Raw genomic sequence first — 13,665 nt, 5'->3', positions numbered from 1 at the left:
CTGTGAAGCGGGCGTAACCCTTACACTACCTGATCGATACAACATCATACCTGATGTTTTAAAGCATGTTATTCCAAACAATTTAGGAATGTTAGGTGATTTATGCCCTTTATGGATTAAAACCAGACTGCATCAACTATGTAATTTTCCATGGGAGTTTTGCCATGGATCCCCCTCCGGCATGCCACAGTCCAGGTGTTAGTCCCCTTGAAACAACTTTTCCATCACTATTGTGGCCAGAAAGTGTCCCTGTGGGTTTTTAAAATTCGCCTGCCTATTAAAGTCTACGCCGGTTCACCCGGTTCACCTGTTCGCGAACATTTGCAGAAGTTCGCGTTCGCCGTTCGCGAACAGAAAATTTTATGTTCGCGACATCTCTAATTCCTAGCATTGCAACAACTACAATCCTCTGTAGTTGTTATAGTGCCTAGACCAGGCATAGGCAACCTTTGGAACTCCAGATGTTTTGGACTACACCTCCCATGATGCTTTGCCAGCATTATGGGGGATGTAGTCCACAACATCTGGAGTGCCGGAGGTTGCCTATCCCTGGCCTAGACTGATCCTTCAAATTGATTTAGTTAAACGTTAGAAGCCAAAGGAGATCATTGTATACATTTTAAAATATATTTGTTTTTAGTGCATGTTATTGCTGTCTTGCTCGTTATACATTGTGTTGGCTACATGTTTCCTCTAATCTTTGCAAAGTATGGCTGTATCTGGTCTTCACATTTTACATATCCTTCGCTCGGCTAAATGTTAAAAACCTTTGACCTCTGCACATTTGACTCTTGCTTTGTGTTATTTAATATGATCTGGGGGGCACTGTTGGCATATAACCCTGTACATTACCATTAACCCTTTCATGGCCAGGATCAAGAATATCACTTTCTGCAGTGCCATCCTTGACATATTGCCAAATCGTTTTGGGATGAAAATAAAAGTATACATGAAAATAGGTTAAAGAAAATAAATACTTTTCTTAACTGCATATTTCTCAGCGACTGATCTGCCAAGTCTGTCTTGACATTATGGGCTGGATGTTTGCCATGTTAATAGACTCCCTTGCTAAGATGACAGACGTAGCTGGGTAGAAAGGAGTCCTGTGAGTCTGACATATATTTTTATCATCTAAGCCACCAAACCAAGACAGATCTGACAGATACTGGAGGCGGGGAGCAATGGAATTATTTTCCTTTTTAAAATATCCAGGGGTTTATTTACTAAACAGTGAACTGGCAATGGAAGTGCAAAAAAAAAAGTAACAATAAGGAGACTGATTCTCAATCTCCTACTATACCAAAATGTACCTACCCCCTGCTACTTAAGATGTACTTGGCTAGGGGATGTTTTGAAAGATCAGCACTGCTTTCTCAGTTTATTTGAATGGAACTGCATGAACAATGGGTTGTTCTCAAAAGTTGTTACGCCTGATATAGGTCAAGTGAGTATTTTGCAATATGTGTACAATGCAATGTCAATTTACAGATAATATAGACTGGTCAGCCACAACATTAAAACCGCCTGCTGAATAACGTGTAGGCCCGCCTCAGGCTGCCAAAATAGCTCTGATCTGTCAAGGCATGGACACCACAAGACCTCTGAACATGTCCTCTGGTATCTGGCACCAAGACATTAGCATCAGATCCTATAAGTCCTGCAAGTTACAAAGTTGGGGCTCCATGGATCGGATTTGTTGTTCTAGCACATCCCACAGATGCTCAATCAGATTGATATCTGGGGAATTTGGCAGTCAAGGTAACACCTTGAACTCTTTGTCATGTTCCTTAAACCATTGCTGAACACGTTTTGCAGTGCGGCAGGGTGCATTATCCTGCTGATGGAGGACACCGACATAAGGGAACACCATTGCCATAAATGCTATATCTATACACTCATTTTATAGATTGATTGGATAAGGAAACAAACTAATGTCAAGGCACTAATTACGGAGTAAAGAGTATTTTATTAACACCTTACTTCAGTGGTTTGAAGTGGTCATGGTGCATTTTTGCTGTGAAAAGCTGCACATACCAAGTTTAACCCTTTGGCTGCCAAAAGTGTAACTTCACCTCCGGCAGCATTGTGGGATATCACCAGCCAGCCCAGAATTACAGTTCTGGCTTGGCTAATGTCAATTCTTTGCAAATGTGTCTTGCACAGTGTGCCATTCAGCCGCTCTCATCCAATAAATGACTGCATCGGCTTCTGGCTTCTGCACCTGTGCCAAAGCACATCACCACAGCAGCAGGGAGCCTCGGAGCCGGGGAAGGGGACCTTGGTAAAAGTGCAAACTAATACTAAACAGTTTGCCTATTACCGGGGAAGTGGGCCAAGGTACTCCTGGTATCATAACCTCTATGATGTTGTCGTGTTATGATGCTTGGAGTGAACCTTTAACTCGGTTTACCCTTTTTTTTTTGGTACAAATTTTACTAAAACATTGTATCAATGTGCCAGTATATGAGTTTTGGTTTTCCATACACCACATTTACACATAAATACTTGGCATATTTGGTTTTCTTCTACAGTTTTGCATGTGATCCTGACATGCAAGTTGCCTGTCCTTCAGTGTCCTCTGACCTTGTCAACCACTGGACTTTCTCTGTTCTGAACTCTATACCATAGCTACGTATTGCCACGAGGCGAGACTGAGGCTAAGGTCATTGGCCTATCCAGGTCAGTATATAGATAAGAATCCAGGCAGAGATTCTGCTATTGGGACCAAAAAATGTTTCCAATGCATTATTCAGCATCATGACTCTTAACGCCTTTTTTCCACTTTACGTTTTGTAAATTCAATCTTTTCTCCAAATGCCTGAGAAGTAGCTCGCCTGCAATCACCAGACTCACGTTTCTCCTTTATGCAGTAGAATTAGATGTCTGCAGTTTTTTGGAGGTAGATGATTAAAGTCTTGATGGATATAGAATGGAAATGCTGCAATGGTGTCACTAATGAAATGCCCCTCAAGGTGTGTTAGATTGATCCTTCGGCATCGCTGTCATGCTCAATAGATATGACTGTGCGTTGCTTTAAATAAGCCCATTGAGCACAATCCTGCTCTTTAGCATGTCATTTATATAACTAATTTGTGTTTCTATGGCGACTGATGCACGTGCAGAAAACTAACAGAGAAACATTTGTGATTATTTACACTAACGTTAGCGCTGTCGATCAGTTGCTATAGTATTTGTTACTTGCTACATTATTTGGGGGGGGGGGGTGGAGGGTCGGGGTGAGCTTGGTTCCATTTTGTGATGATTGTTGCACAAATTTACTAATTCCGTTAAAGAACTGTCACTTGAGAGAGATTTCAAATTCCAACAGTAAACTAAATCCTAGTTGTTCTTTGAGTATTTATATATATATATATATATTACTGTTATTTTATATATATTACTGTTATTTTATATATATTACTGTTATTTTTTTTCATTTAAATTATTGAAGGCTAGGCCGATTTGCACAACGTGGCATTAAATGCAGAGTTCAAATTTACTTCAAGTCTCTGCTCAAGGCCAGTGACTGAGTGCAGTGCATCATAGGAAAATGGCTACCAGCTCACATCTGCATGGAGAGCATCTGAAAAGGTGGTGGTGCCAAATGGCAGGAAGTGCAGGTGGGCAAATGTGCTCTACATTCACTATTGCTGCTCATTTATCGCATTAAGCATGCAGAACGTCCATAGGAAACCATTGAGTAATGCTTTCCTATGGGCAGTTTGAATGTGCACGTCGCTCTGGCCGCGCATGCACATTCGGCTCCATTCGGGAGCTGACTTAGGAGGGGGAGGAGAGGTCACCAGTGCCGAGGGAGCCCAATGCTGGATTAAGTTAATTCGCTAAAGGGGTTTTAACCTCTTCAGCCCAGCTGGAGGGGAGCCCTGACGGTGGGGGGAGACCTAAGGACTATATAGTGCCAGGAAAGCGAGTTTGTCTTCCTGGCACTTCATATTATTTAAGCTTGTTACACCCACTTGGCTTTCAGACAACAGGTCCTGTTACTTCCTTGTTTGGTTAGCTTAGTGGAGCTAAACTTAAACTGCAGCGATTGCCCAGAGCTCCTGCCTTGCAAAGACTTCTCATTGAGCTGCATTGGGAAGTGTGTGATTGGACAGCCACAGAAAGTCTGGGTGGGTTTAGAAAAGGAGGGCTTGCAAAAGCTGCAGACAAGATAACTGCAGCTTTTACATGCAGTTTTTTTTAGATATACTCTCAATTTTAGAAAAAAAATGCAGTGGAGTGTTTCTTTAATAAAAAATATAAAATATTGTATTTAAAAATTTTTTTTTTTAAAGGATTAACCCCTTAACGACCGCTGACGGTTCAGGACCGTCAGCGGTAAAACGTGCGTTTGGACCGCTGACGGTCCTGAACCGTCATAACGGTTTTGGGCTACTTACCTGATCGCCGTCGGTCCCACGGCGGCGATCAGTGCTCCACCCGGTCCAGGGGGGTTGCCTGTCTGCCCAGGCAGTCCCCCTTCGGCAGATCAGGACCCCACGGCCATGTGATCACTCGATCACATGACCGCAATAGGTGTCCATGTGTCTGCCTGCAGGGGGACTGTCTGTGCTGACAGGCAGTCTCCCTGCAAGTGAAAAATCCAAAATAAAGTGTAAAAAAAAAATCTGTGTAAAAAAAAAAAAATTATATGTGTATATATATGCTATATATACATGTATTATATCTATATATACCTATATATAATATATGTATATATATCATATATATAATGTCACACTAAGTGTATTTTTATATTTATATATACGTATATAATTATAAAAATACACTTATATTTAAATTACACACGAATATATACAATATATATAATAACTATATATATGGTATATATATATTATTATAAAATACAAATAATATGTTAATAAAAATAAATAACAAAAAATAAAAATAATTTTTAATAATTAAAAAAAAATTATATATATATATTCAGTTTTATTCTAACAGTATTTTGATATTGATATATATATATTTATATCAAAATACACTTAGAATGTAATGATATATATATATCTATGTATAAATAAATAAATAAAAATAATACGAAATATACATATGTCCACATACATAATTACATAAATAATTTCATAAATATACACGTAGACGTCAAATATATAAATATGTATATATATTAAAATTCTATGTGCATATTTATGTAATATTTTTACCTAATTAAGTAATTTTAATGATTGCAATTTGAGGGACCTGCCTGCCAACCCAGGCCAAAAGTCCAGATCATTTAATTTGCTAGCACTGTGTTTAACCCTGTAACTTTCTATGACACCCTAAATCCTGTACATGGGGGTACTGTTTTACTCGGGAGACTTCGCTGAACACAAATATTAGTGTTTCAAAACAGTAAAACATATCACAGCGATGATATTGTCAGTGAAAGTGAAGTTTTTTGCATTTTTCACACACAAACAGCTCTTTCACTGAGGATATTATTGCTGTGATATATTTTACTGTTCTGATACACTAATATTTGTGTTCAGCGAAGTCTCCTGAGTATAACAGTACCCCACATGTAGAGGTTTTATAGTGTTTGTGAAAGTTACAGGGTCAAATATAAGGCTTGATTTTACTTTTTTTTTTTTATTGAAATTTGTCAGATTGGTTAGGTTGCCTTTGAGAGCGTATGGTAGCCAAGGAATGAGAATTAGCCCCATGATGGCATACCATTTGCGAAAGAAGACAACCCAAGGTATTGCAAATGGGGTATGTTCAGCTTTTTTTAGTAGCCACTTAGTCACAAACACCGGCCAAAGTTAGCGTTTTTTGCATTTTTAACACACAAACAAATATAAATGCTAACTTTGGCCAGTGTTTGTGACTAGGTGGCTACTAAAAAAAACTGGACATACCCCATTTTGAATACCCTGGGTTGTCTACTTTAAAAAATATGTACATGTTAGGTGTGTTTCGGGGATTTATGACAGATAACGGTGTAACAATGTCACTATTGATACATTTAAAATATATATATATTGAAACAGCAATTTCCTACTTGTATTTATAGGCCTATAACTTGCAAAAAAAAAGCAATAAAGCATGTAAACACTGGGTGTTTTTAAACTCGGGACAAAATTTTGAATCTATTTAGCAGTTTTTTTCATTAGCTTTTGTAGATAAGTAAAAGATTTTTCAAGTAAAAGTCCAAAAACATGTTTTTTTTTTATTTTTCACCATATTTTATTATTTTTTTTAAATACAATATATGACATAATATATATACTGGTATGTAAAGAAAGCCCTTCTTGTCGTGAAAAAAACAGTATATAACTTGTATGGGAACCGTAAATGAGAGAGCGGAAAATTACAGCTAAACACAAACACCACAAAAGTGTTAAAACTGCTCTGGTCCTTAACGTACAAACATCGCAAAAACAGGCCGGTCCTGAAGGGGTTAAAATACATGAAATATCTGTTTGTTTTTTATTTACTTATTCATGTATGTAACCTATAGTGAGTACAGAGTCTTAATAACCATCAGGATTGCTATCAAAATGTTTGGGGCGCCTGACAAAGCTCAAGGTCTAGGCCACAGAGCCCACCCACAGAAACCGCCCCTGAATCCGCCCGCGAGAATGCAGTATGTAGAGTGATGCAGAGTCTGTGTGTGTAGGCAATGCACAGTGTGTGTTTAGGGGATGCAGTGTGTGTAAAGTGGCCAAAATGTAGATCCGCATCTGTACAAGTCCAAGAATGCTTTGCTAACTGGGGATCTACAATTTGCCCATTCTTGCAGGGCTTTTTTTTAGTACTTTGCTGCGTATGTGTGTTTGAATGTAAGCACATTTTTGTATGGAGTATGTGTGTATATGAATGTTGGTGTTTGAATGCAGAACTGCATTTGTGTGTAGTGTATACACGCACATACAGATACACACACTGACATACATGCAAATACATAGACACACAGTTACACATACACATAAACACACATACACATACTTACACACACACACAGGTGCAAACTGACACAGATACAAACACACACATTGATACACAGACACACTGATACACATACATGTACATACATATGAGATACAAACACCGACATACATGCAAATATACATACAAACACACACACACACATTGATACACACATACACTCAGGTGCACACACTGACACTGATACACATACACACATAGGAGATATACAGACACACACTGACATACATGCAAATACACAGGCACACAGTTACACACACATACACTCACATGCACACTGACACCCAGATACAAACAGACACGCAGATACACAAATTGACAGATACACACAAAAACCCATACACTCAGCTGCACACTGACAAAGATACATGCAGATACACACACACACACACATACACACACAGACACAGAAACACAACACCAAAATATAAATAAAATGTATGGTTTTAAAAGTAAAGAAACAATAAAATAATCAAGTCTACGGGCAACCTCGCACCAAATAAAATTAACTTTAGTTGAGAATCTCTTAAAACAAAGATGGTGTGAGCGCTCCAGCAATAAATAAAATAATTAATTTAAAAAAAAAACACTTTAAAAAATGAATGCAATGGACAGAAAATGAGCCATGCACATAATAAAATATCAGACAGGCCGTGCAAGATAAAAAGGTACACAACGTGGACACTGATAATTGTTGCAGTCTGTATGTAAAGATCAAAAAGCAGTCAGCACCAAATAGAAAAGACTGCAACAAAGTTACCAAAACAAACAGCAACAATCTGATCAAAACAGTTAAATAGAGCCCAACTAAAACTAAAAAAAATGGGGCATATCAACTAAGTAGTGAAAAGGATTGTGGACAAAAAGTGTACATAAAAATTAAATACACAGTCACTAGAAAACCATGAACATAAAAGCTGCAGCACTGCTATAAAATAATGAAATATAATAAAACAAAAGACTACAGGCCTGTGTAAAAAAGCAATAACAAAAACATACACTCAGGTGCACACTGACACCCAGATACAAACAAACACACAGATACACACTGATAGATACAGACACACACACAGATACACAAATACACTCACGTGCACACTGGCACACAGATACACACACTGATAGATACACAGACACAGATACACACATACACTCAGGTGCACACTGGCACACAGATACAAACAAGCACACAGATACACACTGATAGATACACACACACACACACACACACATACACAAATACACTCAGGTGCACACTGACACACAGATACACACACTGATAGATATACAGATACACACATACACTCAGGTGCACACTGACACACATATACACTCACTGATGGATACACAGACACAGATACACACATACACTCAGGTGCACACTGACAGATACACACAAACACTCAGGTACACATAAATACATACACACTGACACACTTTTTTAAACCACCCGCCTATTTCTTAGCTTTTGGATGCAGGAGGGTGGACTCTGCTGGTTGGGGCTGATGTGGGTCTGGCTCTCTCTCCTCCTCTCACTCCTCAGTGCTCCCTCCCATGCGGGTGTTAGCTGGGAGGAAGCCTGCAAGGATCCTTAATGGGGTCAGGTCTACCTGTTAGAAATCCCCAGTGCTAATCGGGCCCCTTTAGAGATATGCCCATCAGGTGGCCCTAAGTACACGGGCCAACCGATGGACCCCCTCAGGTAGCTCTGCCACAACATAAATATATAGTGATACTCCCATATATATGTATGTGCACATTGGGAATAGGGGGGCCTGGTTGCCCGGGCCCCCCAGGACCATGGGGCCCATGACGACAGTGGCCCTGATACCCAGCATTATACTCATCAGATGCATGTGGTATTAGAACGTATTATTAATATTATTATTAATTACAGGACTAACAAACAAGTAGTGGCAACAAGACAAGTTGGATGAACAGGAACAGAAGGTGCTAAAGGCCATGTTCAAATGTACGTAGACCTGTAGTGCAATTTCTACAATATTTAGCTTGATTTATTAGTCGACTATCAAGCCATTTTTGACTGAGTTTTAATATCAGCCATGTATACTAATATTTAACAGTATAAATAGGGCTATCACCAGACCGGTGATAAAGTGTAAAGTAAAATACAAAAAGCTAAGTTAAAGGGACACTCTAGGAACCATAACCACGCCTACTGATTAAAGTGGTTATGGTGCATGAAGTACCTGGGCACTGTCCCATTGTTCATTGAAAACAATTTTGAACAGTTTAATGAAGAATGAGGATCCTCAGTCTTCTTGCTGCATAGGCTAATGTTTTTTTTTTTCACATTAGGTTGAGATGGTCAGCTGTGTTCTCTTGGCTTATTACCGTCATGTATGAACTTCTAAAAACCACTAATTTATCATGTCACTATCAATGAGATTTTAATATTTGTGTCTTTCTGCGTTTAATTTGTTCTAAAAAAAATGCACACTTTTACAAAATTCTAGACAATAAATCCGTTTCATGTTATCAAACAAGCGTACGCAGAGTTATTTACTAAACATTGAATTGTCAGAAACTGACTGGGGAATTAAACAGCTGACACAGAATGAAAGCTGAGTTTCAAAATAAATAATGAATAGCACTACTAAAAGATTTGTTGTTGAATAGCATAGACGCAAAATAAAAAAAATAAAAAAACTTGCATTATATAGAAAAATATTTTTCAACAAATTGTTTGTGATTTCTTTTTTAAAGAAATCAAACTTTAGGAGGTTACTTCCCCCACCTAATAAACATAGTCATTCTTCAGACTTGATACATGGAGCGGATCTTGCTCGAAACTTAATGCACAATAACTCCAATTAAAAAAAATGGTATCTATAAATTTAGAGATCATACAACAGTTTTTATAATAAATCCTTCAGCCATATCCATGCATCATGGGTCTGTCCGTGTTTGAAAACCAACAGTTAGTCTCTATGATTTTCCCCCTTCACTCCTTGAACAGAAACAGGGAAGACAATACAGACAAACTTTCATTTTCAAACTCTGTCTGACAAAACACAATAATTTTTATACACATATAATGAATAAATGTATACAAGAAAGGGGGAAATTGGGGGAGCGCTCAAACATGCATTTCTCAATAGTGGTGCTGCCGTAAGTACCAACATATAGATTATGAAACAGCGCACACACACAAAAATACAGTTTTACAATTTACAAGGCTCCTTAAAATCCCCTATCTCAGCAAATACATATAGGGGTGCTGTTACACCATAAGGCCATTTTGTGTTAAATCCACTACTATGCCACAGTACCCCAATATTGGTAGGTACCCCAATTCAAATTTTTTATATGTAGATTGGCAATCCAGACCAGATTTCTATTGGGCTGAGCACCTTACTTATCCATAGGTCCCACCCTGGAGGTGACCACATCAAAGCATAATTTAAACAGAGTCTCTGGAAGCAGACCAAGTTGGAAGCATTGGAAGATAGCATGTCAATCTTGCACGTTAGAATTAGTGTAGGACCCACCGATATTGTGGTACTGTGACATAGTGCTTAACACAATATAACCAAATGGTGTAACTGAATCCCTATATTTGTTTGCTGAGATAGGTGATATCGAGTAGACTGTTAAACTGCTTTTCCTGCTGGTTGCCTTAAATTCCGTCCTTGCCAGTGTATACTGACGGAGGAGCTGGGGAGATGGGACTGCACTGTTTCAGTGTTCTCAGCTCTTCTCTGGACATATCAGTTTTATTTGGAAATGGTTGAATTAAAATAGCATAAAGAAACTCTCTCCAAGCACCATAACCACTACACCCCACCATAACCTGTCAAAATATTATGGCATGCATTGACAGTGCTCTGCTTCGGGGTCTTCTCAGGATCTTAAAATCAGAAGTCAGTATTGTGCACGATATAAACTCATTCAATGAAATTCCACAAAATTGACATCCGATTCTACAGATCGAGAAGATGGGAAGCAGCAAGGTATCCGGCTGTAGTAGTTATGGTCTTTTATTATTTTCCTTATCTGGTTTGCTAAACATGCCTTCAGAACTCCAGTAGTTACAAAAAAAAAAAAGTTATACATTTTTTTACATTTTTTTATATTCATGTAATATAAAAGTGAAATACTTGGTGATAGATTGTTATGACAGTCAAAGGGACACTCACAGAATAATTGACTCACAATCTCCTGTTTTGAATGTACATAGATCCCATGATAACCTGTCAACATAATGTATCCTTCCATCTATATCCCAGTAATATCCAACAATACACACACATACACGCACACACACGCGCGCGCGCGCACACACACACACACACACACACACACTGGGATGTATTCACTAAACAGCAAACTGCAGTAAATTGATTTGCTAAATTTAGACAACAGCAACCAATCCGTTAAAAACAATTAGCTAAATAAATAAATAAATCTCTAATACGTCTTCTATTGTCACATCTTGGCCATTTGACGTTCAATTCACTACAATTTGCTGTTTAGTGAATATTCCCCACAGCGCTGACATTAACACGTTCACGTTAATACTTCCTTTTTTAAACACACAACACCCCAAATAGACATGCTGTATCTTTAAATACTGAGTCTAGCTTTCTACTGTATTGTTATTGATATGATTGTGTCAGATCATTCTGCTTTTATTGAAAAAATACAATTTAAACATTACCATTTATTGCCCTGTAGTTCTAAGCAGAGGAGTGAAAAAAAAAGTAAATTAAAGAATTAGCAAGCAGTACTGCAGTTTTTTTTTCTATTTCATAATGTGCTTTGTTTCAGTTTTGTACACACTATCACACTGGTAGATAAGGAATGGAAACATTTAACTGTTAAAAGTTCAGTGTTTATATAACCATTACACTACAATGAAAGCAATTTGTTACAGTAAAGCCACATGCACTGGGTAAAGTAATCCTGTGATAGCCTCTCTCTGTCTATACCTGTTATATATCAAAGAGAGATATGGGGATTTAATTTATTCCTCTGACGTCATTGTATAGATTGCTGATTCCATAATACAATCCATTAATGGGTGAAAGTGCTGATGGCTTTATTGAATTACACAGAGTTGCTTTAACCTGTCAAACTGGGCATTTAAACAGCAGATCTGACAGCTATTCCATAACCACCTGTTATACAGTGTGTGCAGAGTGATACATTGTATCCACACAATAAGTACACTTCCTCATAAACCTACAAGCTTCGCCGGGGCTGAGCAAAGGAGAGACCCACAGCTGTTGTAGAACTACAACTGTCAGGATGCTGAGCCAGCCATGATAGGAGTTGCAGTTCAGATCTTTTTGGACAGATCTAATGACAGCTGTCACTGAATCCCCCCAAAATGAGAAGCAGGTATTTAAATCGGGATATTTCACACCTCGTGTTCTCTAAAGCAGAATCACACAGACACACTTCCAGATGTCATTAGTTCCTTGTGACATGATGATTCCTTATTCAGTGTGGAATGAAGAAATCTTACACTGGCTGGGGTAGTATTTATATCCTGCTTTGACTCATCATGTTGGAAAAACAAAAAGAATCTAGATTGAAAAAAAAAAAAAAGCTAACACTACAGTTTAACCCTATAGAGGCCAGAACTAGAAACACTTATAGGGTTAAACTTGCATTGTCTTGTCTTTTATCAGCCAAACACAGACTGCAATAAATGGATATCACTAACAGTCTCAGATATTCTGCTCTAATTGTGTAAAAGACATACAATATAATAATGCCTGTTACTCTGACCCCAGCCAGGTAGCAGGTTCAATTCACTTTGAGCACTTTATGTCACACACCAGCTGTTTCATTGATTCTCTGGATCCCATAAAGAGACCTGTATGGCATCCATTGAAGCCCAACTGGTGATGTCACTAGCCCCCTGGCTTGCCCGGCTGTAGGGTAGTGGGTGAGGGGTGACAATGGGTTAATGCCCCCCTGAGCTGTCACACACACACAGTCTCCCACGCAGCATGGCTCGGGCAGGAGGAGGGGGAGGGGGGGCATGCACGGCTAGTAAGTGAAAGGACTGCTACTCACATCATCCCATTTCATGCACTTGGAGCCTTTCTTCGTGTTCTCAGAGACGCAGACACGTTTGAGCTGCAGAGCATGGACCCCAGGCTGTGCTCCAGCCATGTCCACACATTGATACCTCCAACAGGAGAGAGCAAGGGAAGCAGACACCAGGGAACAGCTAAATCCAGGGGGGTGCAGCTGGGGCTCAGATGCTGATAGGGATGGTTGTCCTATGGAGGAGACCCACAGCTTGATGGGGAGAATGGGAAGCAAGGCTGACAGTAAGACAGCCTGAGCTGTTCGCAGCTCTGCCTACTCCTCCAGCAGCTGCCTCCTCCTCCTCCTTCAGCTAGAACCATTCAGCAGTTCGCCCCCCTTTGCCATGCACAGATGACAGAGAGAAGCAACATGCATATGCAAACGCCTTGTGTCCTTTCCTGCAATCACAGCAAGCCAACTTTATAATTAGCCTAACATGACTTAAGGAACAGCGCCACCAGCAGGCCGCTCGGCGGCACTGCACCCTATCCCATCTGTGACCTTACCAGCTAACCCAGACAGTGGCAATCAGTGGATGCATTCAGTACAACAATCCCTGAGAAATGACATTAAAATGTGCACACCTAAAGTGAATACAAATGGGGATTGCATCTGATTTCTCAA

The 13,665-nt window shown here is 39.2% G+C and overlaps 1 protein-coding gene across 2 annotated transcripts in view; it reads right to left on the bottom strand.

Annotated features, from left to right (window-relative positions):
- Window positions 1–13,386, bottom strand: part of PLCB1 (phospholipase C beta 1) — a 739,173-nt gene extending 725,787 nt beyond the window's left edge. For both annotated transcript variants that reach the window (XM_063444005.1, XM_063444006.1), the window contains exon 1: window positions 13,024–13,386. In XM_063444005.1, coding sequence (XP_063300075.1) covers window positions 13,024–13,122 — 99 coding nt within the window. In that variant the 5' untranslated portion in view covers window positions 13,123–13,386. The remainder of the gene's footprint in view (window positions 1–13,023) is intronic.
- Between the last annotated feature and the right edge of the window lie 279 nt (window positions 13,387–13,665).

The sequence above is a fragment of the Pelobates fuscus genome, chromosome 2 (assembly GCF_036172605.1).
Source record: "Pelobates fuscus isolate aPelFus1 chromosome 2, aPelFus1.pri, whole genome shotgun sequence".
NCBI lineage: Eukaryota > Metazoa > Chordata > Amphibia > Anura > Pelobatidae > Pelobates > Pelobates fuscus.
This window is presented reverse-complemented; position numbering and strand designations above follow the sequence as displayed.